General features: G+C 37.2%; 1 protein-coding gene and 1 long non-coding RNA gene across 8 annotated transcripts in view; one reads left to right on the top strand and one right to left on the bottom strand.

Moving 5' to 3' along the window:
* LOC104153369 (uncharacterized) overlaps positions 1-12,805 on the bottom strand; it is a 58,541-nt gene extending 45,736 nt beyond the window's left edge. For all 3 annotated transcript variants that reach the window (XR_011140953.1, XR_011140954.1, XR_011140955.1), the window contains exons 1-2: positions 12,422-12,805; positions 12,151-12,224 (exon numbers count right to left, since the gene is read on the bottom strand). This is a non-coding gene — a long non-coding RNA (uncharacterized lncRNA). The remainder of the gene's footprint in view (positions 1-12,150; positions 12,225-12,421) is intronic.
* The window catches only part of TTC29 (tetratricopeptide repeat domain 29), a 219,937-nt gene that overhangs the window by 71,102 nt on the left and 122,561 nt on the right, over positions 1-26,274 (top strand). The window contains exons 1-4 of one of the 5 annotated variants that reach the window (XM_068942227.1): positions 12,916-12,946; positions 13,369-13,429; positions 16,028-16,124; positions 20,009-20,092. In XM_068942227.1, the coding sequence (XP_068798328.1) occupies positions 16,033-16,124; positions 20,009-20,092 (176 nt within the window). In that variant the 5' untranslated portion in view covers positions 12,916-12,946; positions 13,369-13,429; positions 16,028-16,032. Of the gene's footprint in view, positions 1-1,343; positions 1,711-12,881; positions 13,162-13,368; positions 13,430-16,027; positions 16,125-20,008; positions 20,093-26,274 lie in introns of those variants that run through there. The other 4 variants (XM_068942226.1, XM_068942225.1, XM_068942223.1 and 1 more) reach the window with 4 other exon arrangements.

Here is a 26,274-nt window from a genome sequence, read left to right as displayed (position 1 = left end):
TCCTATCTATATTATGATAACTTTAGATCAATTAGTGAAAGTACAGCATACAGCACAAAAATATAAAGTGATTTTTTCTAAAGACTTATTCCACTGCCTTTTTTTCTAACCGGCCACTTACTGGCGTTATAAGAATGAGATATTATACCACCTTTATAATAAACACAAGATTTTTGGATAAGAAACTATCTAACAGAAAGGAATCTTTTAAGATTGAATGGCAGGTCTGATTAGAGCTTCTTCACTTATAAATGAAGCAGATATTCTGCAAAGACCTACAAAGTTTAAATCAAAATTGTTCCATTAAGCAATCAGTGGTGATCTGAGGAACATATGTATGATTTTCATTTTATTTCATGAAATCTTTATTTCATGAATTTTGTGTCATATTACTTCATGAGCTATCCGTCTGTCTATGTTGATGTCCTACCCTTGCTACTACCTGTCTTAAAGACATCTGTAAAGGGTGTCTTGATGCATTTTTCCGTGCATAAGTAATTCATCTGAGAGGAACAGACTTTGAACAGATTTTTCCTGGAAAGAACAAAATGAGTAACTACTGGGTTCTCTTTGGGTTCTCTCAAGAGCAAAACACAAAAACCAAGAGTTCATGACAGCACTGTGGAGCTCTTGATCTCACCTGTCCACATGGTCATTACTGTGCCATAAGCATGATGATCTGCTTTGATATGTTGAGCCAGATTACTGAACTGCAATTTCAGTTCAGCTTGTTTCAAGACAGAGATAGTAAGTACTTAATTGAAACTGATTAAATAACATTGTTCAAAGAAATTATCATTAATCACCATGTAAGAATGTGTATCTGGCAACATCTAACCGCAGAGCTAAAGACTGACATTGTTATGACATAAATATAACAGTTATAAAGGTCTTGAATTTCTAGCTACGTCCCAAGAAAAGGAGCCCTTAGTATAGTCCTCTCTTCTGCTTGGGGTGGAGAGATTTAAAAATCAGAAAGTCAACATCTTTGCTCAAAATTATGGTCAGAATAGAACAAGGTAGACAATATGCCCAATTTCTTTGAGCTTGAGGAAATTCTGGTATAAAAACACTACATATTTGTGTACTAGTTTCAATGGTCTGAAGTTTGTGCACAGAAGAATCAATGCCAAGAATATTCACTGTCCATAAATATTATACTGTCTCAAAGCTGAATTCGTAAGAAACTATCTGATGCAAACTCCTGTTTCACATTTAGAAAGGAATTTGTCTCACCAGTCCTGGCCATGTGGCCAGCACAAGACAAAGGCATTAATGTCAAAGCCTATTGCAACTGCACACATCCATGTTCATCTACTTCCACAGCAATATGTCCTTTTCAGAATTTATGCTTCTAAATCGTCACTGCCAGCTGCTGTCTTCAATTTCACTCTCCAAAAGATGCTACGTTGACTAGACAAACAAGCAGAAAAAAGATGAGGCTTGACTGGACCAGCGGTACCTTGAGTTGCACTTAGACCTCCCTAAAGATTGAGGGACGACAAATGGCAGCAAATGGCAACTCCATCAGAGTACTCCCTCTGCTTCCTCTTGAGTCAGACCCACAGCGAGTGAGTGAGTGAAGCAGTTCTTCCAGGGACACGAGGACAAGGGCTTACACCAAGGAAACGGTGCTACGCTGTTCTGAACATATTGCAACTAATGAAAATCTTCCTCTTCTCTGTGAATCGTAGTAAAGAAGAAAATCAGGTAAATATTACTGATTTATCACTGGTTTGCACAGTATCATTCCAACAGTAGCTCTGTGTGTTGGCAGTATTTCCCTGAATTCTCTGGCTTCAGCAATTCAGTTGTTACTATTTTTGTATTATCTGGTAATTTAAATACAGCTATTGTAGGTTCTTCAGCCTGTGTTAGATATTCTCTATACTCCCCAGAGTTTTGTACTTCCCATTTTATACTTCTTCTCTTATCAGTTGTCATCTATTGTGCCTGAGTATTTTACTCTTGGGTGCTTCAATTATATATGAATGTGATGTGCATCACAGCAGCTAGTTTCCATTTGCCGTCTAAATATCTTTGTACATGAATGGAGTAACCTACATTTAAACTTCACAGAGAGTTGTGCAAATCTATTGTATTTCAGCTTTTAGATTTTTTTTGTCTGATTACTCTTATTTGATAATTGATTTCTAGCTGTTTTTTCCTCTGCTTTCCAAATCTAAAACAAAATTCTCTTTCCTAAAAGGAAAAGAAAACAAGTTAGGAAAGAAGTCACAGCCTGTCCCTGAACCTGAAGGAAAAGAGGCCACATATACAAAGAACATTGCTGTGTGCTTTGTAACTGGCTTGGGATATGAGAGGGCCCATCTGATAAAATAGGTTTAGTCCTCACACTGGCTCCCTTGGTGGAGATCATGTGTACTTGACCTGGGTGATTTCTTTCAAAAAAGTCTACTACAAATAAGAGTAGCTTGTCTGAGTTTAATGTCTTAGTAGTAACAGTAACTATTTGCAAAGCTTTGGTAGTGCCCCTAAGACTGATTTTCAGAACTACTTTCGTCGCACAATTAAAGCAGAAGCTGTTTCTCAGTGCTTGTAAAAATAAGACACTGAAAATAGAGAGGCAAGGTCCCTGCCCTAAGAAGAGCGTTCCTTACACAAAATCCAGGAAAACAGGAAGGTAGGCACATGGACTGGCAGTGACAGTTACAGGAGCCTCCTTAGTTTCTATGCTTTCGTTCTGATTTACTTCCACAAAATATTTGCAATGTCAAATACAGGTAAATATGTTTACACACTTCATGCATAATTTCTCTTTAATCTAAATATAAATACACTGAAGGGAAAATCAAGCAAACCTCACATCATGCTTCCCTATGTTCCCTAGGCAATATCATAGGACAGTGAAACACTATTTAGTATATAATTTTAGTGTACAATATATATTTGTCAAATTCTTTTAATTTTGAGGTTGGACTGTAAATTTTAAAATCATTTGAAGAAAGAAAGAGTGTTTTTCTATATTAGCAAAACTATTCTTTTTATCGGGTAATTTTTTTTCTCATCCACTTGTCAGATGGTTTTGCCTAATTCTACATAATTCAGAAAATGCAGTGGGTAGACAAAATATGCTGTAGAAAAAGTACCCATCCACAAAGCTCATACATGACCATGAGTACTTTGTGGGTGTTCTTACTTCTTAAATTACTTCACAGAGCAGATTATAGTCCCTTCAAACTCATGTTAAGTGTGGGAGCTTTTAGGAATAACTGGGTATTAAGACTCATACTATTTTGTTAAGCAGTCATCTTGCTGCTTACGTCTGAACTGCATACTCAAACATGCATTTAATATAACGGCAGTGTTCAGAAAAACACACATAACAATAAACACGTATTCTGGTAGGAAAAAAAAAGTCAGTTCTAGAAGAAAAGAAAGTAGCTGCATAGGGACAAGAATAATTCAAAGCAAAAATCTGCAAAATATAGCTATATAACATGGCAGTTGTTTTGATCTTTGCTTTTAAAAAGCTCTTGAGCACCTAATGTACCTTTCATAATATTCTGAAATAATTTAAAAAGTAATAATTTGGTAGGACGGATGATACAACTGATAGTCACAGCCATGATATGACTGATGGTCTCACTAATCGGGAAAGCAGCATGAACAAGCAGTAAGTAAATACAACTCAAAATGCATCAAGAAATAGACGACTGGAAAAAAACAGTGCACTGGGGCACTTCCTGACTTCAAACCTGTTCAAACAGAGATTGAGCTTAAGATGTGTGGTTATTGGTTAAACTATGTTTAATGAAATGTAAAGACCTATGTGCTCTGAAATGGATAATTTATGTGCAATGTTATTGTCTCTCAAGGTTTAATTAAATGTTTGCCTTGTGGCTAATCAGTTACAATTAATAAATGAAGCCAATATTCATGTTGCTTATAGGGAATGTTAAAATGGCCTCCAATTAGAATTTCAGTATCATTTTTATGGCTGGCTGAGAACAACAATCACGTGTTGTTCAGAAACTTCCTTAGAATAATTTAGTTAGGAAACTAAGACAAAAGTACATTAATATAATGCAATGATTTTATCACACTACATTAAGCTCATTGTGAAGATAAGTGGAAGTATACATTCACATAGTGCTTTTCATCCCCAAAGTTTCTAAGTTATATGTAAACATCTGCTATACCTAAAAAGAGCAACACTTCTTAGCCTTATGGGTACAAAAGATTTTACAGAGTGGAGCAAAAACATCCATTTAATCCCAGACCTACTGTCCCCAAAGAGGACAATATCTGTCTTTGGTGTACTAGCAGAAGAGGAAAATGCAGACTAAGCCAGTGGCACACTGTCTCAGTGAGACACTAAAAGTCTCAGTACTCTGGAATGATAACACAATAATATATTCCTAGAAACTGCCTTTCCATGCTGTTTTCACTCCAGCTACTTTAAGTTTTGAACGCAAATAGGTAAATATTTAAAATGTAGGTGACCCATGACTGGGTGCTACTCTCCCACCTGAACACGTTAAACAAATCACAGGTCAACAGAAAGCAGGCCAAAAGCAACACTGGTTGTCACGGACAGCGTTCTACAAGTCAGCTGGAAAAAGCATTTCAGATCCCTGCACCTCAGAACATACCTGTTCTATGCAGTTAACACACTGCTATTTATTATTTTCACTGCAGCAGTGCACAAAGGTCTCAAGACCTCAATTATGAAACGTTACCTATAAATAGTATGCAGTTACTTGTTTGTGTCACTGTTTACAACATAATTTAAGCTGAGATGCAATGCACAGGTGTGACCAGAACTAGAAATCAATAAGAGTTTAATAGAAATAATAAGCAATCTTCAGGGACCAGGTGTAAAACTTAAAGAGTTTCTGCTTATTGAGAAAAAAAAGTATCCTTCAGCACAAATTAAGATGAGCACCTTTTGCTAGCTCGCTTTTTAACCATTAATCTTTCTAGTGATGTCAAATAATTTTTTCACCAACTTCAGCTTAATCTATCAAAAAAGGAAGAGAACTGTGCAGGATAACTCTATTGTCATTACTTCATTCATTTTCATTGTGTCTCCTTTGATTTACTTAGATTCTGGTTCAGGCACATACCACATATGGAATTATGAAATGCACTCAGAGGAATCTGAAGGACTGAAAATACCACTCCCTTCCATTCGCATAAAGAAAGACATATTTAATTAATTACAACACAGTCAGGATATTGGCTGTACATGTTTTAAGTAACAATGCATAGATTTATCATAATTTTTCTCAATCTGTTACAAATTATTATACTTGCAAAGATAAATCAGTCTCAGGAAATGAAAACTTAGTTAAGAATAAGTTATTTCTCTTGGGATTGTAAAGACATCTTTATCCAGATTTCACTGTTCTTCCACACAGGCTTCCATTTATTACAGGCTGAAGACTACACAAATTAAATGGGGATAACTGTATTAGGCAAAGCTAGTCCAGTTCTCCATGAAACAAGGCGTGTCGTGCCAACATAAACCAAAGTAAACAGACAATGGCACACTGAATACACATAATACAGTAAAATTTTCTAACTGTGATTACAGTGACTGTTTGTATCAGCTCCAACATAAAACTTTTTTTAATGTTCTATAAATAATCTCAACCTAAATTCTGATTACTATCTTCCATTCAGTCATGAAGGAGACCTTCAAACTCACTTGCCTGAGGCACTGAGAAGCTCCAGGTCTTTGACGCTCATGAAAGAAAGATAATAATTACTCTGCAGGGGAGAGAGATCTGATTATACATACCCTGTGGGGTTTTTTTTATCCTTTACCAAACTGCACCTTTGTGGGCCTTTAATTTCTTAATGGTTGTTTATCCTTTACCCCATAATTCATGATGCTAAGCTAGATGTCACATAGATATTGTTATGATGATGAAAAAGTTGTTGTACTTAGTCAGTTGAGTCAGTGAGGCTATGTGATTTAACTTTTTAAGTAAATCTTTCTAGACAAGTTTTCTGAAAAAGCTAAAGAAAGTGAGTTGATAATGTTACAGATGTTTCAGTAGGAGATGCATGCCTATAAATCTATGAGTAAGGATACCTGAATTCAGGCAATCACTGAAACAGGATGAGATATCAACAGGATAAATTGAAGCTTACTGTAATAAATTGTTTGGCTATGAGATTCCTGTATTTATCAAGACTTTGACTGATATGCTTGATTTCTGTCCACTGAACATGACTTTCCAAAACAAAAGTTTTATGAGGAAGAGACAGGGAGAGAAAGGAAGGGAGATGCAGAGGGAGGGAAATGGAAAAGGAGAGCGAGGGAGAGAGAGAGAGGGAAACTTTCCCCTCTTAGAGGCTGCGAGGATCCAATATATTGACCGACCTTTTTAAAGCCTAAAACTACTTCTCTAAAGTCCTGTCATTATTTAGATTTCTTAAAATTAACTTACAACCTTTTCTGTTTGCTTTTGAAGATCTTGGAGAAGTGGACTTCAAAGATTTTTGCAATTACAAACAAAGTGTATGTTGGGTCAATTTTGTTCATGTTTTTAAGGTTCCTTCTGTGCTGTATATCACTGGATTCTTGATAACTTGTATGCATAGCTTTACAGTTAAATGACTATACGAAAATGTTCAGAATAACTGTTTCTAAAACTCTTTAATCCTGGGGCAGTTTTCTCTGTAATATATGTAGAATATAAGGCCTACAATAGTGTGATATAAAAGACTTAAAAGCATGAGTTTTGGAAAGCAGTATTACTTGTGACTCCATCCCTCATGAATAAGTTTCATAGGTGATCTCAAGCACATGCTAATAGAACCTTTATAGTATGTCACCTCTTCATTTATTCTGTAGATAACTCTCAGATTAAAGAAATACTGGTCTAAACATTTCTGAAATATGTTAGGTTACTGTGAATCCAACCAATATGGACTCAGAGAGACAACAAAATCCAGTTTGTTGAGAGCAGCCCAAATAATTATTTGTGATAGCCATAAAATTGAAGTGCAGTATCTCTGGACCTTCTAGGACTACAAATAAATATTTATAACCTCTTTTTAATAACATAAAACTCAAATCTCTAGACCTGCAGAACAATGAGGTCTGAAGAGGAGAGATTTTTGCTACAGCCCTTATTTCAATGGCAGAGGAAATGTTATTTTTGCAAAAATACAGAAAAAAAACCCTCCTCTCATCTTTTGTTGCATGGCTTCTTGCCTGCTCCTCATTATTACCATGGCATATTCCATACCTTCATAACATTAATATTACATTGTTATTGAAATAAACATAGCTTATTTGAGTAAACCATAATTATGTTTATCCTCTTAACTGTATCAGCCCTTAGAACTAGTTGTCTAGGGCTAAATTGGGAAAGTTTACTTATGTTATTAAGTTGTTACTCATAGAACAGTTTCATGTGAAGTGAGTAGAACCATTGATATAAATAGATGCTTACTAGCATGTTAGAGTAGCGCAACACCATCCCATTTTGTTTAGTTTCCTATTAGAGTGTTTAAACTGACATAAACAAAGAGAAATGGAAAGTCTGATAAAATAAAAGCTCATAGTGTGTCTAATGCTTTTGCTCTAATATTACCGTGGAACACTCGCATCTAAATACCAGCTGCATGCTACAGTGAGATGAAACATGACAAGAACAGTAGAATAAAGATTATGGAGACTTGAATTCTCTTACAAATATTTGGCTCTTTCCTGAGCCTATTACGCCAGCAGTGGAACTTGACAACAATCTGGTATATTGACGCATACTATGTATATAATGAATAGCAAGACTACAGGTTCTTATAGTAGTTTCTACACTGTAAGTTGTTTGATCTTCATCAGCGCTGCTGTCTCCATCTCATCATTCAAACAGAAAGCTAGAAAAGGAGATACATGAGGTAGAGATATTTGCTAAGGTTGGTTAAACAGGATGTAAGTGCCACATTAGAAATCTTTAGTCAGTATGATACTACTCTTTCAGATCTAAATAGGTATTTGCCCTAAAGGAAAAAATAAGATAAAAATCAGCCAGTTCAGTTATGCATTACAACTGCCTCTAAAATTAAAAATGCTGGATCTTATAGTAAAGGTTAACTTTTATATTCAAATTATACTTTACTGCTGTCAAAAAAGCAGCACCCAATCCTGCCTGGCAGAGTCTCCTCCTTGCAGTAAAATAGAAGACCTGGTGAAATGGCTAATTCCTACCTTTATCAGGACCTCTATTTGTGACGGCTCTGTGTTTACCTCTGTGTTTACCGTGCTTGCTTCTTTAAGTGCTAGCTTCATGCTGGTACCTGATTAGCAGGTTTTACAGCATTACCAGTACCTACTGCCAAAGAAGCTGCTCAATAAATGGCAAAACTGGGCTCCATACTAGCAGTTTGGCCCACAAATTCCTCATGTTCATCTCTAAAGAAACCAGAGTGGTAGCAGCACATACAGAGTGATTACGAATAAAGCATCTAGTGAAAGAAAAACTTTATATTGTGCTTGAGGAAATGGTTCTATATGTGTGTAAAGGGAAAAAGTTGCTCGTGGTACCTGGCCTATGTTAACTGCATAGAACACTAAGTTATTCATTCTACTAATAAAGGAACATCGGAAAAGTATACATGTGGGTTTTCCTTTTTCTAAGGAAAAGTTGCATAGGAAAAATGAATCATTTTACTGAAAGATTATTTGTTTGGAGACATGACAGGTTTGTAGCTATTTTATTTTAAAGAAAGTTCATATGAAACGTTTAAAATTGAAGTTAGAAGTACTGACTGCCAAACTTCCAGGATTTGTCTACAGAAATTCTTTGGTTTTCTAAAGTTTCTGTATATTTCAATTGGTATGAAAAACAACATTAGTAACAGAGACAACTTTAAAGTTTGTCCCAAACCAATGTCTGGTTTAGTATGTCATCCAAGGTCTCACTGAGTTGCAGAATTTTCTCATTTATCTCCTTCTAATCCTGGCCCTGGTCCCAGAGGAGGAAGTCTGATGAAAGAAATCCCAGAGATTTAGGAAATTATTTCTGTTCCATCATCTTGTCATGTTTCCACATGGAGCACCGCACCACAGCCTGCACTGGCTCTTTGTACACATCAAGGAACAGCGATTCCTGCCCTGGTAGCATGCTCAGTGCGGCCCCACTCCTGTTTTTGTATTTTTAACGCTTTGAGCTTTTCTCTCTCTCCTCTTTCATTTATTGTCGTCCACGATCACTTCAGTTTTCCCCAAGTCTCTTCCCCTATCCCCCTTCTACAATGGAGGAATGGGGAAGCTTCAATTTTGATCTTTGTGGTGGACAGGTAACAGGTAATGGAAAAAATCAAAGCTATGAGGGGCAAAGATGGAGAAGTAGAACAGGCCTGTGTAATGTGTTGCTCCCTCCTGCATTTTCCATTGGAAGCAGAAGGACCGTTCAAAGATGAGGGGTGCCCTGCGCAATTTTAATACCTGCAAGGATCATTACATTGTCTTTTATGAACTGTAACACCTATTTCATTTTTTATTAAATATAGTTAAAGTAATAGCTCACATTCTTAACTCGTTTTAAGAGCAGTATGCAAGAGTATTCAGTATGCTCTGGTAAGTTTTTGGTCTTACTGCATCTAAATGCAGACAGTATAGTAACAATCCCATTTTCAGCCAACCATTAAAGCTGCACAGGCACATTTCCTACAGGTAACAGCTACACACAATAATCACTATATCGCACTTTTTGCCTCTACAGATTTGATACCTGAGTAGGACAACATCTGAACACAAAATTTTGCTTAAGGAGATAAATTTTTCAGGTACACAAACAGTTTTTGCTAAGTTGCTCTGCTAATAGTAACGTTCCTTGGACACTATCAGTGGTTATAGAATTGGCAGAGGCCAATTCCAATGGTAACAACACAAAATGTTAGTAATCCAAATTTTTTTTCATGAATACACACTTTTTTCCTTCAGGACTTTCAGGCCAAACATTTCTAGGCAAATTATATTGGTGCTACAACACAGCTTTGTAATAGGAGTTGGGTTCATCCTTAACCACAGAAAGGCTACTGCCTCTTTCTATTACTATACAGATGTAGACTGCCTTTGATTCTTTTTTAAAAGTGTCCTCTATAAGTTACATATTGTTTGGCATGCGGGATCCTTTGAACATGTAAAATGTCTCATAAAAAAAATTCTTACTTTGCTTCCAAGTCAAATGAATTATATATGCTTAATGCAGAAGTCTCTTACCAGTGGTGTAAAATGACTGCTTGTAAAGTATTTATTTTTCCACAATATTGCCAGTAACTTTCAATCTCCTGTTTTATCTTTTTCAGTTTTTATAAGTTTTCTTTGTAAGTTTAGGTATAGTACGCAAATACTCGTGTCATTGCAGTACTTTATGCAAAAAGCCATATGATAATAAGGCAAATGCTTTACTTGAGTATAATCAAAATACATCAATACGTGAAATTTGCAACCTCATTAAGAAAAAAAAGTCCTTTTGTCAGGATCTATTTTTTAGTAGAAGCCCAAGTTAACTGGAATTATCTGTCCTCTTTTAAATTTTTAATTAAATTAATCTTACATTGGCTGTTCTGTATTTGGCTTGTGACCAATGTCATGTTCATGTAAACTACTATTATCTCATTTATTTTTTCAAAGTTTTGGAAGACTATTAGCTTTACTCTCTTCATGTACATGTCTTAGTGTTCCAAGGCCTGCTGAAAGCAAACAACATCTTCAGACGTTCACTGAAAACTCTGTGATGCCAGAGGTTTCTTTTAGTAATTGAAGTTGAACCATCCTCCTACATTATCATTTGAAAAGAAAATAACTCTTCAGTACCATACAGAATAACTACAACATCTGCCATCTTCCTAAATGCACAGAATAAATATATATGTATTTTAGCATTCCAAATTTTTTACTAAGGCTTTCCCTTTAAGGTGCTGATGGGTCTTATCACCGTTCAGATGATGTTTGTATGCTCTGTACTTGAAAAAATCTTTTCCTCACTTTAACTCTACTGACTATTTATATTTTCCCTTATAACCATTTGCTTCCCATAGTAATTTTCTACACTTCCTAGATTCCAATTTATATGTATAATATTGCGTTCCCTCTTCTATGTCATATATGTTTTCGTTGTAAGCCACATTGGCTTTTCAACAAATGTATTCCTTCTTAGTTGTGGAATTATGGCTTTGGGGGTATCTAGGTTAACATTCTTAAACCATTTGCAATTATCATTCTCTCATTTCAGTTTAAAGTCTTTCTCCCAATAAACTCACCTTGTAATTGTTTTCACCTTTATAAAATTAGTCCTCTCAAAGCACCACGTATATATATATATTACTAGTTTGGACTTCATTCTGTTTGCACATAACAAATGCGATCAAATCATGATCACTTATACCTAAGCTGTTTTTAGTTCTGTGATCAGTTCCTTTTTCTCTGTCAAGATGAGGTCTAATATAGAAATCCCCTGTGTTGGATGCAATACTTTTTGAGTTAGGAAACTGGCATTTAAAATATCTTCAAATTCCAAGGACGTTTTAACATTGGCAGCATGAGACCTCCAGCATATGTCACTCATTTCAAGCATAACACAGTACAGCAGTGTTTCCCCTATATGTTGTAGATGGGTAAGGCATAGGTCATGCTGTTCTCTAGTGTGATTTGATATCAGCTAAGTACCCTGTCAACTCCCGACTTATCCATCAGAGCACTGACCCATAAACACTCAAGATCATTTGCTTCCGATTGCCATCAACTCAGAAACAGGTAATGCCAATTCTGATGAAGTGCTTTCTGTCCACTTGATCCTTCCAAAATAGATTATAACCATTGATTTTGACATTCCAGCTTTCCAGCCAGTTTTAGCAGTAACAACCAGGTCAAATCTGTGCTAAAAATGACCTCTTCCGCTGGTGTCAGGTTTCCAACAATGGAATACAGGCTACTGAAAAATCTCTGCTCTTTCTGTGCTTTAACATCTCAATTATGATATTTCGATTTGTATTTAGCAAAAGCTCATTGGTTCCTTTTCCATATTTCCATTTCTTATGAACTCCTAGCCCCCCCGGCTGATCAGTCCTTTAGAAGGATCACGGTAACTGGGCAGCATGCTCTCATCAACATGAAGTGACAACATATTCCACACACCAGAACTTGTTAGCTTTTATGCCACTTACCTAGAGATTAACTCTAGGACTTTCTGCCTCCTATCTTCCATTGCTCAAAAGACCTGAAGGATGCCCGAGAGGCCCTGAAAGAAAAAAAGCCTGTTCTCTGTAAGTGTGCACCTACAATCAACGAGACAGCCCACACAGCATCCTTATTAGTATCAGCACAGCACTGCCACTGACTCTGTGCTCGCCAACTTCAGCGACCTTTTTGGCTTTTAGAGGCAATCCCATGTGAGCTCCCAAAAAGCCGTCAAAAGCTTGTGTCTTGAAAACACACCTTTCAGTTAGCTTAAGTATACTGATTTCCTGACGAATGCCTTTCTGCAACGGGTAGCTGAATGCTTCTTTGGGGGCGCATCCGACTTCCCTTAGAGACTGGATGGAGGACGATGAGTCACAGCGCCCTCTTCCACCCAACCAGCCGGCTCTTCAGAAATGTCCTCCACGCGTGGGACAGGCCACTGTTGAAAACCTGGAGCTGTGCTGCTCTCTCACAGCTGCTGTACCCTTCCTGGCCCACGTCCCACCTTGCGGGTCGCCCAGCCCGCGGGCCCCCGCCTCGCCCGGCGGCCGCCAGCCGTTTCACAGGGCCTGAGGCAGGGCGGCGGCCCAGGGGTGCGCGGCTCACCCGCCCCTTGCCCAAACGCCGGCTCTCCTCTGCGGGGAGAGGCACCGCCCGGCGGGAGGGCGGCGGGGCGGCCCCGTTGCCGCCCGCCCCCCGTTGCCATGGCGAGGCCGCGGGCGTCCCGCCCGCCCAGGCGGCAACGGAGCATGGCCGGGCCCCGCGGCGCCCTGCCGGACGGTGAGGGGGCAGCGGCGGCACAAGGGAGGCCCGCCGCGCGAGTGGAGCAACGCTGCTGGTTTTTGGAGCGTAAATGGGGAAAACGGGCCGTGCTGCCACGCGAGGCGCCCGGCTGCGGCGCGCGCAGGGCCCACGAGGCGGGCGTGGGGGCCCCTCCCCCTCCCCCGCGAGGCGGCCGTTAAACGTCCGTTGGGCGCCCGTTAGGGCGGGAGGGGGTAGGTGGCGGTTCTTGAGCGCGAGTCCCGTCCTGGCGTCGGATCGGGGGAAGAGGCCGCTTCCCCTCCAGTGGTCGTTTATGTTACCTGGCTTTTCACAGATGAGGCTGCCTCACAGTACCAGTGTCGAGGGTTTAGGGAATGTAGCCTGGGTGGGTGGGCAGGTGGGTTAAAAGTGAAGGCGAAAAAATGTATTTATCTCCTTAGGTAGTAAAGCCCAGGAAGCGCTTGGGGACAGTTTTCTGCCTGTAGCCGGAGGTGGACGGCTGTAAGTCTGGCGGGGATTCAGAATAGATGGCTTGAGCCTGATGAAACCTAACGTTGTTTTGGGCCTATTCATAAACCAGGTTGTTTGGAATAAATCACATCAGTTCTTGACTCTAAGGATTTTTAACAGGTGTTGAGGTTTTTAATCATATCTGCGCTTTCTGAATCAGGAAGGCTTAGTTATAAGTCAGTTCTGTCGTGCTCTGCCATCCGCAAAGGTAGCTGGGCACAGCCTTGTCTAATTCTTAGACTTGTTTTCCTTCCTGGGAAATTCACAGCTTCAAGTTAGATTAACACTTGCCTCAGAAAATGCATGGGAAGAGTTGGGTGGCAGAGAATGGGATTTCTGAAGCACGCCAGGAAAGGCTATTGCAGTCAGTTGACTTTGGAGGGATTTCAGCCTGTGGGAAGATTCCCTTTGTTTTCCGGAGGAACTGAGGGTAGCACGTCTTTAGAGACAAACTGCTCTGTCTTATCTTTTACTGAATTCTGTGAGTGTTGCTGTACATATGTGATGCAGCTTGGACCTTAAACAAGTAGTAAAATTTACCAGTCTTCAAATGATCAACAAAGAAATCTGTGAGCAAATGATCAACAAAGAAATCTGTGAGAATGTAATAGTGCATGTTTCTGAAGGAAGTATTGCTGATATCTTCTTTGTTTCTTACGTGTAGATTACTTTTGGAAGTAAGAAAAAACCACCAGCCATTTCAATGCAGAAATAACCCCCTACCTCTGAAATTAAAATGAAATAGCTATTCAGCTGAAGCAAACTTTTGCCTATGAAATGGAAGTCATGGCAATAGTTTTAATCTTTGTAAAGCATTAGTGGACTCAGGAGAACTTCTGCATATGTGCGTCATGCTGGCATGAGACCTGTGTGCATACCCTCCTATCATGACATGCTTGATTTCTGTGGGGTGGAAACCCAGAGTATGTGGGCCAGAGAGGAGCTACTGTATGTCCTAGCCTGGTCCTTTATGGGTGCAGCCAGGAGCCTGAGACCTGAGGCATGCCATAAAGTACACTGAGCTGTCAATAGCTTTTGATGGTTAGAGTGCCTGTACCAGGCCTTTCTGGGCCTCCTTGCAGTTGCTGCGCATACCTTCTCTACCGCACTGCTGTAGATGGTCAGCTCTCCTGCCTGCCAAACTCAACAGCTGCGGTTACGTCGTGATCTCCGTGCTTTTGCTCACTCTATGCTTTAAAAATAAGAGACTTATAGAAGGATTTGCATCTTGTCTGATCTTTGATACCGTTGTTCCAAACTTTTATTGATATTTCTTGCTGAATAGCATCTTCCTAAGAAGAGATTTCCTTTTCTATGTTGCTTCTGGGTACAAACCTACCATTCTCTGTAAGACGTATAATTTTTGATTGTGATTAATTACCCTTACTTTTTTTCCTAATGATTTTTTTTATGACACATTTGCATAAAATCTTGGCTTCACTTGTAAATTAGTTTTACTTGTAGGTAATATTTTTCATTCTGTAACAAATGTTATCATTAGTACTAAATTTTAAAAGAATGACTCAAAAAGTAAATTTCATATAATGTCATCTTTTCAATCAATAGTTGTCTGTTGCTGTTCTATTCTAAGCAATAGAATAAAAAAGAATTTCTCTGCAATAACTGTAGTGAAATATTTCACCAGTGAGAAGGCTTTTGTTCCTAGAAAGGCTAATTTATAAAACAGTATGCTTGCCTTTTAATGTAATTCAGTATCAAATTGATTGGTATCAGTCATTTATTCCTGCAAAATAAATGTCCTTTCATTAATGTAGCAAATAGTTAACCTCCTCCTCCCCTTTTCTATTCTGTTTTCCCATCCCTATTAAAAGTTTGTGCCTTGGGGCCTACCAGCAGGGCATGCAATACCTACATTAAACCAAATTTAAAAGTGAGGGTGCTCCTGCTGCTAACGTCCTCAGATCACAGACATGCAAAATGAAGGAACTGGCAGGTGAAACTTTAATGGTAGGAAGTGTAGACTGAATACTTGGGGAAAAAACACAGTAGCTCTATATGACAAAAAAGTCCTATTAGCATTTATGTATTTCAAAATGACAAGCTAGGCTATTCTACATAACCATGGGGCTTTCTGCTTTTGTTCTAACTAACCTGTAAGTATAGTACTCCTTCTGATTTTTATTCAAATGGTTGTTACTATTACAATTGCTTATTATTTTAAATGTTAATATAATGCCTGTTGTTGCACTGCATACCACATGATCAATCATTTCTCCACTTTATGTACTAATTTAATAAAATATTGCGCACATTTTAGACCTAGATAGCTTGGGGAAGCATAGGGAATCACATGCATGTCTCTGGAAACAGGTACCCCTCTGCAAATCAAGAGCGTTCCCATGAAATAGAGAAAGCCATTAAAGGGAGTATCATAACCATTCCTATGCATTATGTCCTAGTGAAGTAATGCTGAGGCCTGAAAAGATTTGTGTGGAACTGGAGCCCAGTTTTACACACGATGCAATGGAAGTGAGTTCACTGGGAAACAGCAGAAGAAAGAGAAGTACCTGAATCACTGTGAAGATATGATTTCAAGTAATGTGGGTTTTGATTGTTTGTTTCTTTTAGTTAAAATGAGTATGTTGCCTCCAGTGATTCTGCAAAGGCCACATGGGCATCCCACCTTCATAGAGCAGACAGTTTGCCCACCATTAGACTTTGCAAGGTAGGTGCCCCTTTTCTTGCGGAGCAGCATTTTTACTGTGAATAGCTTCAATCAGCTATCCTAAGGCAATGAATTATGTTTAAAAATGCAAAAATCAAGGCAAGGAAATTATCTCTTAGAGACGTTATGTAACTTTTTTTAAAGAGCAGAATGGGAAATGTATTCTATGCAAGGTAGATAAATCTTCCTAATATTTCAAAACCCTTTCAAGAACTTTGGGAAGTTATTTCCTATTAGCAGGGATTATATTGCCTAGATATGAGTATAGTTCTTGAAAATGTACTTTTTCAGATGAAAAGCAAGATTTTTTTTCTTCTTTATTTGAGCAGAAAACACTTTTGCACCTCAAAATATAATGAATAAAACTGGACTTGGGGAAAAAAAATTACTGTACTTACTTAATAACAGAGAGAATTAAGCTAAAATGTAGCAGAGCTATAGTTCTTTCAAGCCATCTTCCTGCTGTGCACACCTGCATGGCCTCCCAATTGATTGCACTCTGTTCTCCTCACGTTTATTTTTTTCCAGACACTTTTGTCTCACTCTGGATGAGTAATGGCTTCTCAGTAACTACTCTACCCCACTATTTAATAAAACAAATGTATTTGTTAGTTAACTATGACCCTGAACAATTATACTATTTTTCCTGGAATTATCTCCACTTCAGGGTTTTGTTTTGTTTTATTTTGAATCCTAGCATTCCCCATAGCTCTTCAGTTCAAAGGCCCAGGGCATCTCAGAATTCAGCAACTGCTTATCCATGCCTAAAAGCCCCAAGGATCTAGGAACAAGGTATCCTTGGCCCCAGCCTTTCTGAGGGACTCATACTGATATGCATTATCTCACACATTGATAGAGTACGGAAATGCAGTGATGTCACCTTAAAAAAATAGAAAGGAAAAGAAAAAGAAAAAAAAGAAACAAAGAAGAAAAAAAAAAGGATGGTTGGAGCTGTGTTCTCCAGCCATCACCTTTTCTGATAACTACACTGCTGAAGAACTTATCCCAGAACTAGGTTTGTTTCTTTCCTTTACTTGGGGAGTTTTATATTCCAGAAGATCATTCTGTACTACTCTTAGAGAAGTTGTGCCTATCTGCAAAAAAGAAATGTGAGACTCTGTAATGGTCTAGACCACGCTGTAGATTCCTGTTGATTAGAGCAAGACAAGTTCTGCCGTTTTCTTTTATAGAGAATGTTGAGAAAACTTGGGTCTAAGTTAATAGTGTGTGGCATGGGAATAGGAAATTATGTGAGAATCAGTTTGGTTTTGTACTTTGTATGATTTTTGTTATTGTTGTTCTGTTCTTTGATTGAAACGCCAGGTGTAATTTATCCTGAAGTCTATTTCTAGTAAAAATCCTTAGCTTTTTGCTGTATAAGAGAAGCAGTTATATAAACAGGTGGTATAAAATACTAACTGCGGGCTAGCTACCCATTGGATTAAAATATATTTGTTTTTAATAAGGAAGAGAGTGATTTAAAATAAAATAGAATCCAAGGTACAAGTGAAGAAGATTTTTATATAAACTATTTTTGAAATGTAGTGTGAGTCATCATGGGAGCACTGGAGAAGTAAGACTGAGCTAAGTGGGGAAAAAGCAAGTGACAACTTCTAGAAGAAAAGAAACAATGCATCTTAGACAGTGTCGTCTTTACCTCGTTTCTCTGTTATGAAACAGTGTCTGTTCTAAGTCACAATATCAATTTTTCACATTAAGATAGTTTCTTATTTTTAATTCTTATTGCATATAACAAGCTATTATAAATACTGATTATCTGAGGTGAGGGAATTTTCTGCTGTGTATTTTTTCTGTATATAATCTATCTGTCTCTTTTATGTTGTTGCTACATTACCACCAGCCAGGGCCTGCAATAAGTATTTACTATTCCAGTAATTCAGTAATTTCAGTTAAATTCTTTATGCTGAATGACTGCATAGTCCCTTGAGTCCAATAGACAGTATTGTAGATCTTATGTAAACAGTAATGGTTTGAAAGTTGTTGCTTTGGGATTTTTTCCCCCTTGACAGCAGTCATCTCTTTTTTTTTTTTTTTTTCTTTTTGAATTAGAGGGAACTTTTTTAATTTCCCAACCAAAATTCCGTAATTTATACCCTGACTATAAGGCAGGTAACATTCTAAACTGTATATGATTCTGGAGGATTTTTCCTGATTGTTTAGTACTGAAACATCTCTGAAGAGGTAGTACAACAGCATCAGGCTTTTCAGTATTCCAGTTTGAGAATATTTTTAGCTGCAGTGTAGACTGAATTGCAGCTAGATGTCAGTGATGCCTAGAAATTTGCTTGTCAGTGACACTTTCAGTGTGGGACTTTGGAACTTTTTTTGCCCTCCGCATCTGGAGTGTTCTCTATGTTCTTGTTATGTGAAGAGAGGTCTTTTTTGCGGTATTAAAGTGCAAAGGTCAGCTATTTTTTGTGATGTCTGTTGAATAGCTTATATTTATTTACTCAGAAAAATTTTTTTTCAAATTTTTTTTGGTTAACTGATATATAGCAGCTTGTTGTATATTTTAAAATGATGTAAAATATATGATTGCCTTATTTTCATTATCCTAATAACATTATAGATCTTTCTAGATTGTGACTATTTTGGCATGAAAACTTTCATATTGATTATAACTAAATGTTATGGCAATATCTCTTAGGTGTACTTTTCATAGTCAGCAGTAAGTCATATAGATGCGTTATGTCCTACGTAAAAGTGTGAGCATTCGCTGGTGCAGCTCAGTAGTAAATTCTGGAACAAATTTAAATGCTCTATTTGTACTGGAAGTTTTCACTATTAAATCATTTTAAATACAGAAGTGTCAAAATATCTCTATGTTGCTTTGCTATTTGGCTTTCATTTAAATGAACTTCATGAAGTGTCTTTGGTATTTTCAGAGCAATAAGGGGCACTATGATTACATTAGCTAACATTATGAAAAGTATTTGCTCTCATCTCTCTAATGAAAGACAGCAGGGTAATACAGACAGAGAAAGGGGAGAGATTTATTTGCAACGCTAATGTTAAATTTCTTTTATCGTTGAATGATTAACCAGATTATCTTTATGCTCTTTTAAAAAAATATAAAAGTAAATTCACATTACTTTTATAAAGGTAGTGTTCTCTACTGTTGGGATATCAGAATCTATTTACATTCACTTTATGGTCAGTAAGTGCCTGTTATCCTTTCAAATGCAAGGCATCTCTTGATTATCACAGTAGAGATGCAAAAAGATGATGCCTGAAACGAAAGCTGAAATGGCATACAGTTCAAATTTTAAGATTAGATCCATGCACCCTGAAGTTTTTAGCAATATTATTATCTATGGTAGTGCCCTTTGGATTACCTCCTTAGTGAACCACCTTTTGGAATATGCTATTCAAAGGGTAGGAAGGTGAGAGCAGCTGCATTGCACAAAGGGAAAAAATATATGAGTTGGGTTGGAGGGGGGGTTATTTATTTATTTTGAGAGTTAAATACAAAACAGATCAGACCACTCTGTCTGGTACATACCGACAATGCAAAAATGTAGTGGCTCTGATTTAGAAAACAGTTTGAATGTGGATAGCTTAATCAATTGATATTGATTTAGCTGATACAAAATTTCCTGCCGTTCAGATAGAAATCTGAGATAACCAGGTCCTTAAAAGCTGGTAGCAGCTATGTTTTCTTGCAAAAATAAAGATTTAAAACAGCTACAGACCAAAAAATTAAAAAGATACTTGTATGTGTTTATAGAATGTGTCTGATACATTACTTTGTCAATATTTCAGTGTTTAGCTCTACTTGGCAATGCTAATATATTTTACATGCTGCAGAAGTCTATATCAGCACCTCACAGTGTTTCTTTTAATTTTTTTTCATTTAAATTTAGGGTTCATTTGATCAAAGACAAAGATGGCATAGATGATTATTTGGCGAAGAATATCAAAGGGCTGTCAAAAGAAGAAGCTGCTGCGTAAGTTGGCTTTTTTGAGGCATTTTAACATCCACTAAGTTTATTGTTTCCTTTGTTTCTAGTCATCATAATCATTTAAATTTAAAGTTCCCTAGGCCCTACCCTTTTTAGTGGAACTTGGCTTTTAAAAATTAAAGTTGATATTAAATAATGATGGTTCCTTTCTCCTGATCTTAAATATATCAAAGCATTTAACTCTTTGGCTTTATTAATTCTTATATTTACCAAGATATTATATCATGTTTGTAACATTGTATGTAAGAGTGTGTCAGTAATTATATTTGAAATTGTACTTTTTTTTTTTTTTCTGAGCCTCTAGGATATCTCCTCTGGGGTTGAAGCTTAGTATACAAAAATGCATGTTCTTGAATCTTGAATTATTATTTAGCTAAGCCCAAATGCTGACTTCTGCGGTGAAGTTTAATACACCATTAGTTATTTAAAAACCTGATGAATGAAAGCAGTCTAGATAACTTTTGATTTCTTACAGCTGAGGTATTTACATTGAGAAGTTACAAGCGACTACTGACTGACTTATTATTCTGGAGTCTTTTAACAGATCTGGGTTCAGCAGCATCAAAATTAATGAAAAAATTCTAACAAATCTGAATTGCCGGTAGCTTAAGTGAGATGGTTTATTTATTTCAATATGTAAATAATAAAAAGATGCATATACAAGGGCTCTAGGCACCTTAACAATTAATATTGCAACATTGCCCTTGCAAAATAAAAATTCTCTATCATTTAGACAGGAATTCAACCAGCTAGTCTGTTGCAAAACATGCTTTTATTTTCTTACCTTCCTTAGCCTAAGAATGTACCTTCAAACCTTTCCTGAAATGATCTCTAATTAAAATATAGAAAATAATCAAATGTAACTTATTACTCTTAAAATGTTTAGGGGTGATAACTTTAGCAATGTCCTAAAATCCTACCATATAATACTCAGCTGGCAGCCAGTTACCTTTGCTGATCATACTGTCGTGCTAATCATGCTGGGTATAATAGCTGGTTTGGATGACCCTGGTTAAAGAGAAGGGAGCTAAGACTGGGTTGTGACCCAGTCACAGTCTACATAAACTGGACCCATGTGAGAAACAGATCTATCACCACCTAGTTCTGTGTTGTCAGAGGGTCCTCAAAGAAGTAAGGGTAACGTCATTTCCCTGTGAAGGAGGAGAAGTACCAAACCACAGGGAGCAAGCACAGAAATAAATGCGTTCCTTCCTCGTCACCCTTGTTCTGTACCAGCTTTACAGAGCTGCTGTAGTCAGTATGCTACGACAATTGTTATAGATTGACTTTCCTTACCAATGAGGAAAGCCTATTTCTGTCATTAGCTCCAGCGGATCTCCACAGCGTACTTACCATGCTAGGGACAGAATTGTTTTCTCTGTGATAACACAGGAAATCACTGCTATTTTAGAAAGGTCTTAGGACTTCCAAGTGCGTTTTACAACTCTAATTTGAGTTACAACTCCATCTTTTATAACTACATTTTTAATAGCAAAAAACACAAACAAAAAATCCTCCACCTCTTGTGAGATTTTTCTTTTTGTAGCCAAGCTCTGAAAGAGGTGTGGAGGTTGTGGAAAAGAAAACTAGCATGGAAATCCATAACGAAGAGGAAATTTTATCATCTGTTCCTAGACAAAGAAGGTTTCCATCGTAAGATTTTTCTTCGTGTTTCGTAATATGCTGTTTTTCAAAGTTATCGAAGCCTCTTAAGAAATTACAACTGAAATACCATATGTGTTTTGTTTTATTTCTACCCAGAAGTTTCAAGTACATCTTCTAAAAGATTATATGCATGTTCTGTGTATTTAATTATTCTCCTAACATTTGTTGTTGATAACTCCAGAGCTACAAAATTTCTGTAGTATATAGTTTTCCAGTGCTGTTCCATAAACCTGATACAAATAATTTGGGAGCAAAAAAATGATGATAAACTAGCAGCTGCACAGCTATATTAGTACTAGGCTAATCTAGGTATTAAAAAACTAAATGCATCAACTGTAATTTTAAACCAATTTATAAAATAAGGCAATGCTATATCAGTAAATGATCTTACTGAAATCAATGTTATGTTTTGTATGCCTCAGCATACAACAAATGCTTTTTAAATAAAAAGCGTGATAAATGGTTTATGATGTACTGTGCAGTTTTTAAATATTATTTCCCTTCCAAAAGTAGGTTATTACATTTCTATATAAAAGGATGGACTGTTTTTCTTCTGCCAGAAAAACACACGTTCTTTTGTTGAGAAACTTTAAAATATGTTCCCCAACTAAATTTTGTCCAAATTTTAAATAATGCATGATCAAGGTTTTTTTTCCCCTAGGAAAAATTATCATCACTGACACTATTTTAAAACTGGAGTATAAAGCAACCAGTTTTAACCAATGTGTTAGTGTCATGGAGTTGAGTCAACAACTTAGGTAAACAACGTTTTTATCAGAAATTTACTTTTTTGAACTAAAGTAAATAGTATTCATTGCCATTTGTGCTGACAGAAGTTATGCACATGCAGGTCAGTGGTACTATGTTTTTAGATACATATTTATTCACGTTAGAATGTGCTGATGCATGGCGTCTCAAATTAGATGTCGTGAGTACTGCATCCTCTGTGCTGATAGCTGGTTCGTCTTACTGACGGTAGAAATCCATGGAAATTCTAGGTTGAACAGTTGACTAGTGTGCTGCTAATAATATAGCTACTAAGATTAGATTGATTACTGCACCATTTAAAAAGGACAACATTTTCAGGCAATTTGGTACTCATATGGAGATTAATTTAATAATTGCTCTAAGTCATTATTTTGTCAAGATAAATTCTCTTAGTAATACTCCTGCTTATGTTAAACATCCTTTGTTTTTCCAGTACAAATTAGGCAGATAGCATTGTATTACCGTTTATAAAGAGTCTTATGGTTAGTAGCACATCTGGGGAAACAAGCAATGTTCTTTAAAATTGTTTCCTAAAATCATATGCTAAGCAATATTCTTTAAAATTAAGATAAGCTAATTTCTTTGTATTTGAAGAAAAAAAAAAAAAGGAAGGTTGCAGTTATCCTTCTGTTATACAGTATCGTATCCTGTTCCAAACTTCAGCAAATGAGAAGAATTCTTTTAAATGTGCTTGTGCTATAAAGTCATCTATCTGTGGAAAAATGCAGGGAAATTTTTAGGTTTTTTCTTCGTAGTAATTTTTGATCTCAGCAGCTATGATAGAAGAGGAAAGAAAACCATTGCTAAAGAAAGGTAGTACTTTATATTGAAAGTAAATGTTGCTTTGTTTTTTCATTTATTCTGTTTTTGGTTCCTTAGCTAAGACTGTAACTTGAAATCAGAAGTGTGGTGCAAGAAGTTGAAAATGGAAACAAAGCATAGGCTTCTATTAATGTAGAATGTGACTGCTTTCTTGCCATAGGATTAGGCTTTTATAAATTTACAAAGAAGTTGGCTGACTTCTGCCACTTCCAGTTTGCTTTCCCTGATACTTTCTGTTCTTGATCTTGATTCACTAAATTTAATGGCTCAAGATCAGATGCAGTTAAAATTGAAAATTATCCTTATGGCTGATGGTCAAAAAGCTCATGAAGTGTGGGGTAAGGTGTTTTTCACTGGAAGGTTGGTTCAAGAACTGAATCCTCAAATGAGAATGGAGACTAGAATGGTGTTTAGGTTACCATTTAGAATCCCAGATTACCAGAATTGGATAATGGCATTCCTGTTTCCTAATCTTTTTTGTCAGGGCCAGAATGATCAAGCAACAATTCTCTTCAGTACAAGTGAAAACCATCCAAAGAAGATCATCATACCATCAAAACCTAAAGACTAGAAAGAGCGACTTGGAAATGTTTCTCATGAGAGGGACAATTTCAGTTAGTGGTAGCACAGAGATATCTCATTGTTGATCTTCCTAGATGTATTTCTGTGAGTCAGAGGGTGGGCGTAGAATGCTCCTAGTGTCCTCTCTCTAGACTGGCCTGTAGTCAGGTGACATGTAAATAATATATAAAGTAAGTATGGCTGAGCTACATATGTGAAAATGATAGTATTTGTGTTTTCTCTCTTGTGTGGAGGTGGATCAGTGTGTTATGGAAAGCTTACTGTGATAAATTTGTCAGTAAAGACATGCTCTGATAGGAGTTGTTCAGGCAGGAGACCATATCACTGTGCATATATATGTATTGAATCAGAAGTTTTTGAGGTCTAGGGGTTGTTCTGCTTAGAATTCATGAAAAGACTGGTCCATATAAAGGTTATCTTGGGCACAAAGAGGCAAAGGCTTTCATTCTCAGATGGGCTGTGGTCCCCAGAGCAACTGCCAGCCATCTCAAATAATACTGGCAAGATCAATCATTAAACTGCTTTGCAGCTTGTATATAGGTGGGTCTCTGACCCCTCACAGGTTGCTGCAGCATTTCCTTTAGGAAGGTGGAAGAATTTCTGTGTTCTACAGCTTTTGTATCCAGAGTGTGGTCCTCTGTAGAATACAGTATCCATCAAGCTCTGGGTTTTACTCCCAAAAAGTAGAGACTTGAAGAGTTAAAGGTTAAAAAAACATTTTTTTGCTTCTCTTATTCCAATAAATTGTGATGTTGGAATTCTCCAGATGGCTGTGTGGGGCCTCCAAATTTTGGAATCATTCCTCAGCATCTTCATATTTTATCAAATAAGTTTGTGTTAATTTGAAAGGAAGGAAAATAGTAAACATATCCCTTAAATTATGAGCTTTTGGAAGAATTTTATTTTCAGTCACTTAGTTCTCATCATCTGCACTGAGCCACAAGGAGTGATTTTACTGTTGGAGTCTGTATGGAGACACGTTTTTACCGTTTCTGTGGATTGATCCAACAGCTATAGAAGCTGGTGCTTCTTGATGAGAACAATCCCTAAGTATAAGAGAGCTAGAACATACTGTTTTTTTTCTCTAGGAATGAAGGCCAGTGAATGTAGTAGTAATTCTTTGCTTCTGTAAACCTTTGTCCTTCTCTGCAAAATGACCAACAGGGATTTCACCTAAGTTTAATTTAGATCCATTTGACTGATTAATTACCCTTTATAGTCAATGGAAAGAAATAAGAATAAATCATTTGATCAGATAAGTCCCATCCTTTGGGATTCAGACAACAGCTTTAAAGTAAGGTGAACGCTTTTGAAGTACCTATTTCTCTCCAGTTAGCTATATGGAGAGAAATAAGGGTGATCAGCTCAGATGTAGACATGTGCATTTTATCAGCCAGATCCCACACTGGATAACTGTTGAGTTTTAGAAGCTATAAAAGAGATCAGAGAGAAGATGTCTTGGACACTAGTTCCTGATGCAGTGTTTCTACCAGAAGCTGGCAGGCCAGGAACAAAAATGACCTGGCATCTATTTTAAGTCGTATGTTAGTGCCATATGGCAGATTATTTTTCCGTTCTTCAGGAGTACAGCGTATTTTGGAGAGAATTAAGAGGGGGATAATTTAATAATATAAAAAAAACTGAATGCCTGCTATTTTTAATGTCAATCTTGGCTACACAGAGTTAAGAAAAAAAGGTTTTGGATGATTAATGTGGGATTATGTGTTCAAGATAAGTATGAGGAGGTAACTGAGATTTCTCTCCTACCTCCTTACATGTTCCACTAGTTGATCTGTGAATATTCAACCCAGTCTGCCCAAGACTAAAGACATGGGAGCTTCCTCACCTTTTTAGAGTCTTGGTGGATGATTTGGAGAGTCCAGTAAGGGAGAAGATTGGGGTTTTGGAGCTGCTGGAAAGGAGAGATTCCTCTACAGCTGTTAAGTTTGGAGAGTTATTTATTCCTTATTTTCATTGTAGCCCTGATGGAATAGTAGTAGATTCAGCTTCTTCTGATCCTGTCCTCTGTGTATATAGAGTTTCAGGATTCAGTTGTAGTCTTACTTGTTTTTCTAAAGATGTCTTAATTTTATCCTTCTGTGTTGATGGACCATTTCTTTTTAAGGAAGCTGAATACAAATACCTGATGGGGTTTTTGATTAATCCATATTTTTTAGTTGTTGTCGTGTCTGCCCAGCAGATCAATAACATGACTTCCTAGACGACCTGTGGCATCTTTTCCTCAACAAATAGATTGGGACCTTTTGTTCATTAACAAGCTTATTATATTGGTAAATTTTCTTTCTCACAACCCGAGATCCTCACAGGAG

The sequence above is a fragment of the Struthio camelus genome, chromosome 4 (assembly GCF_040807025.1).
Source record: "Struthio camelus isolate bStrCam1 chromosome 4, bStrCam1.hap1, whole genome shotgun sequence".
NCBI classification, from domain to species: Eukaryota; Metazoa; Chordata; class Aves; order Struthioniformes; family Struthionidae; genus Struthio; species Struthio camelus.
Note: the sequence above shows the minus strand (reverse complement) of the source record. Positions and strands in the feature narration are given on the sequence as shown.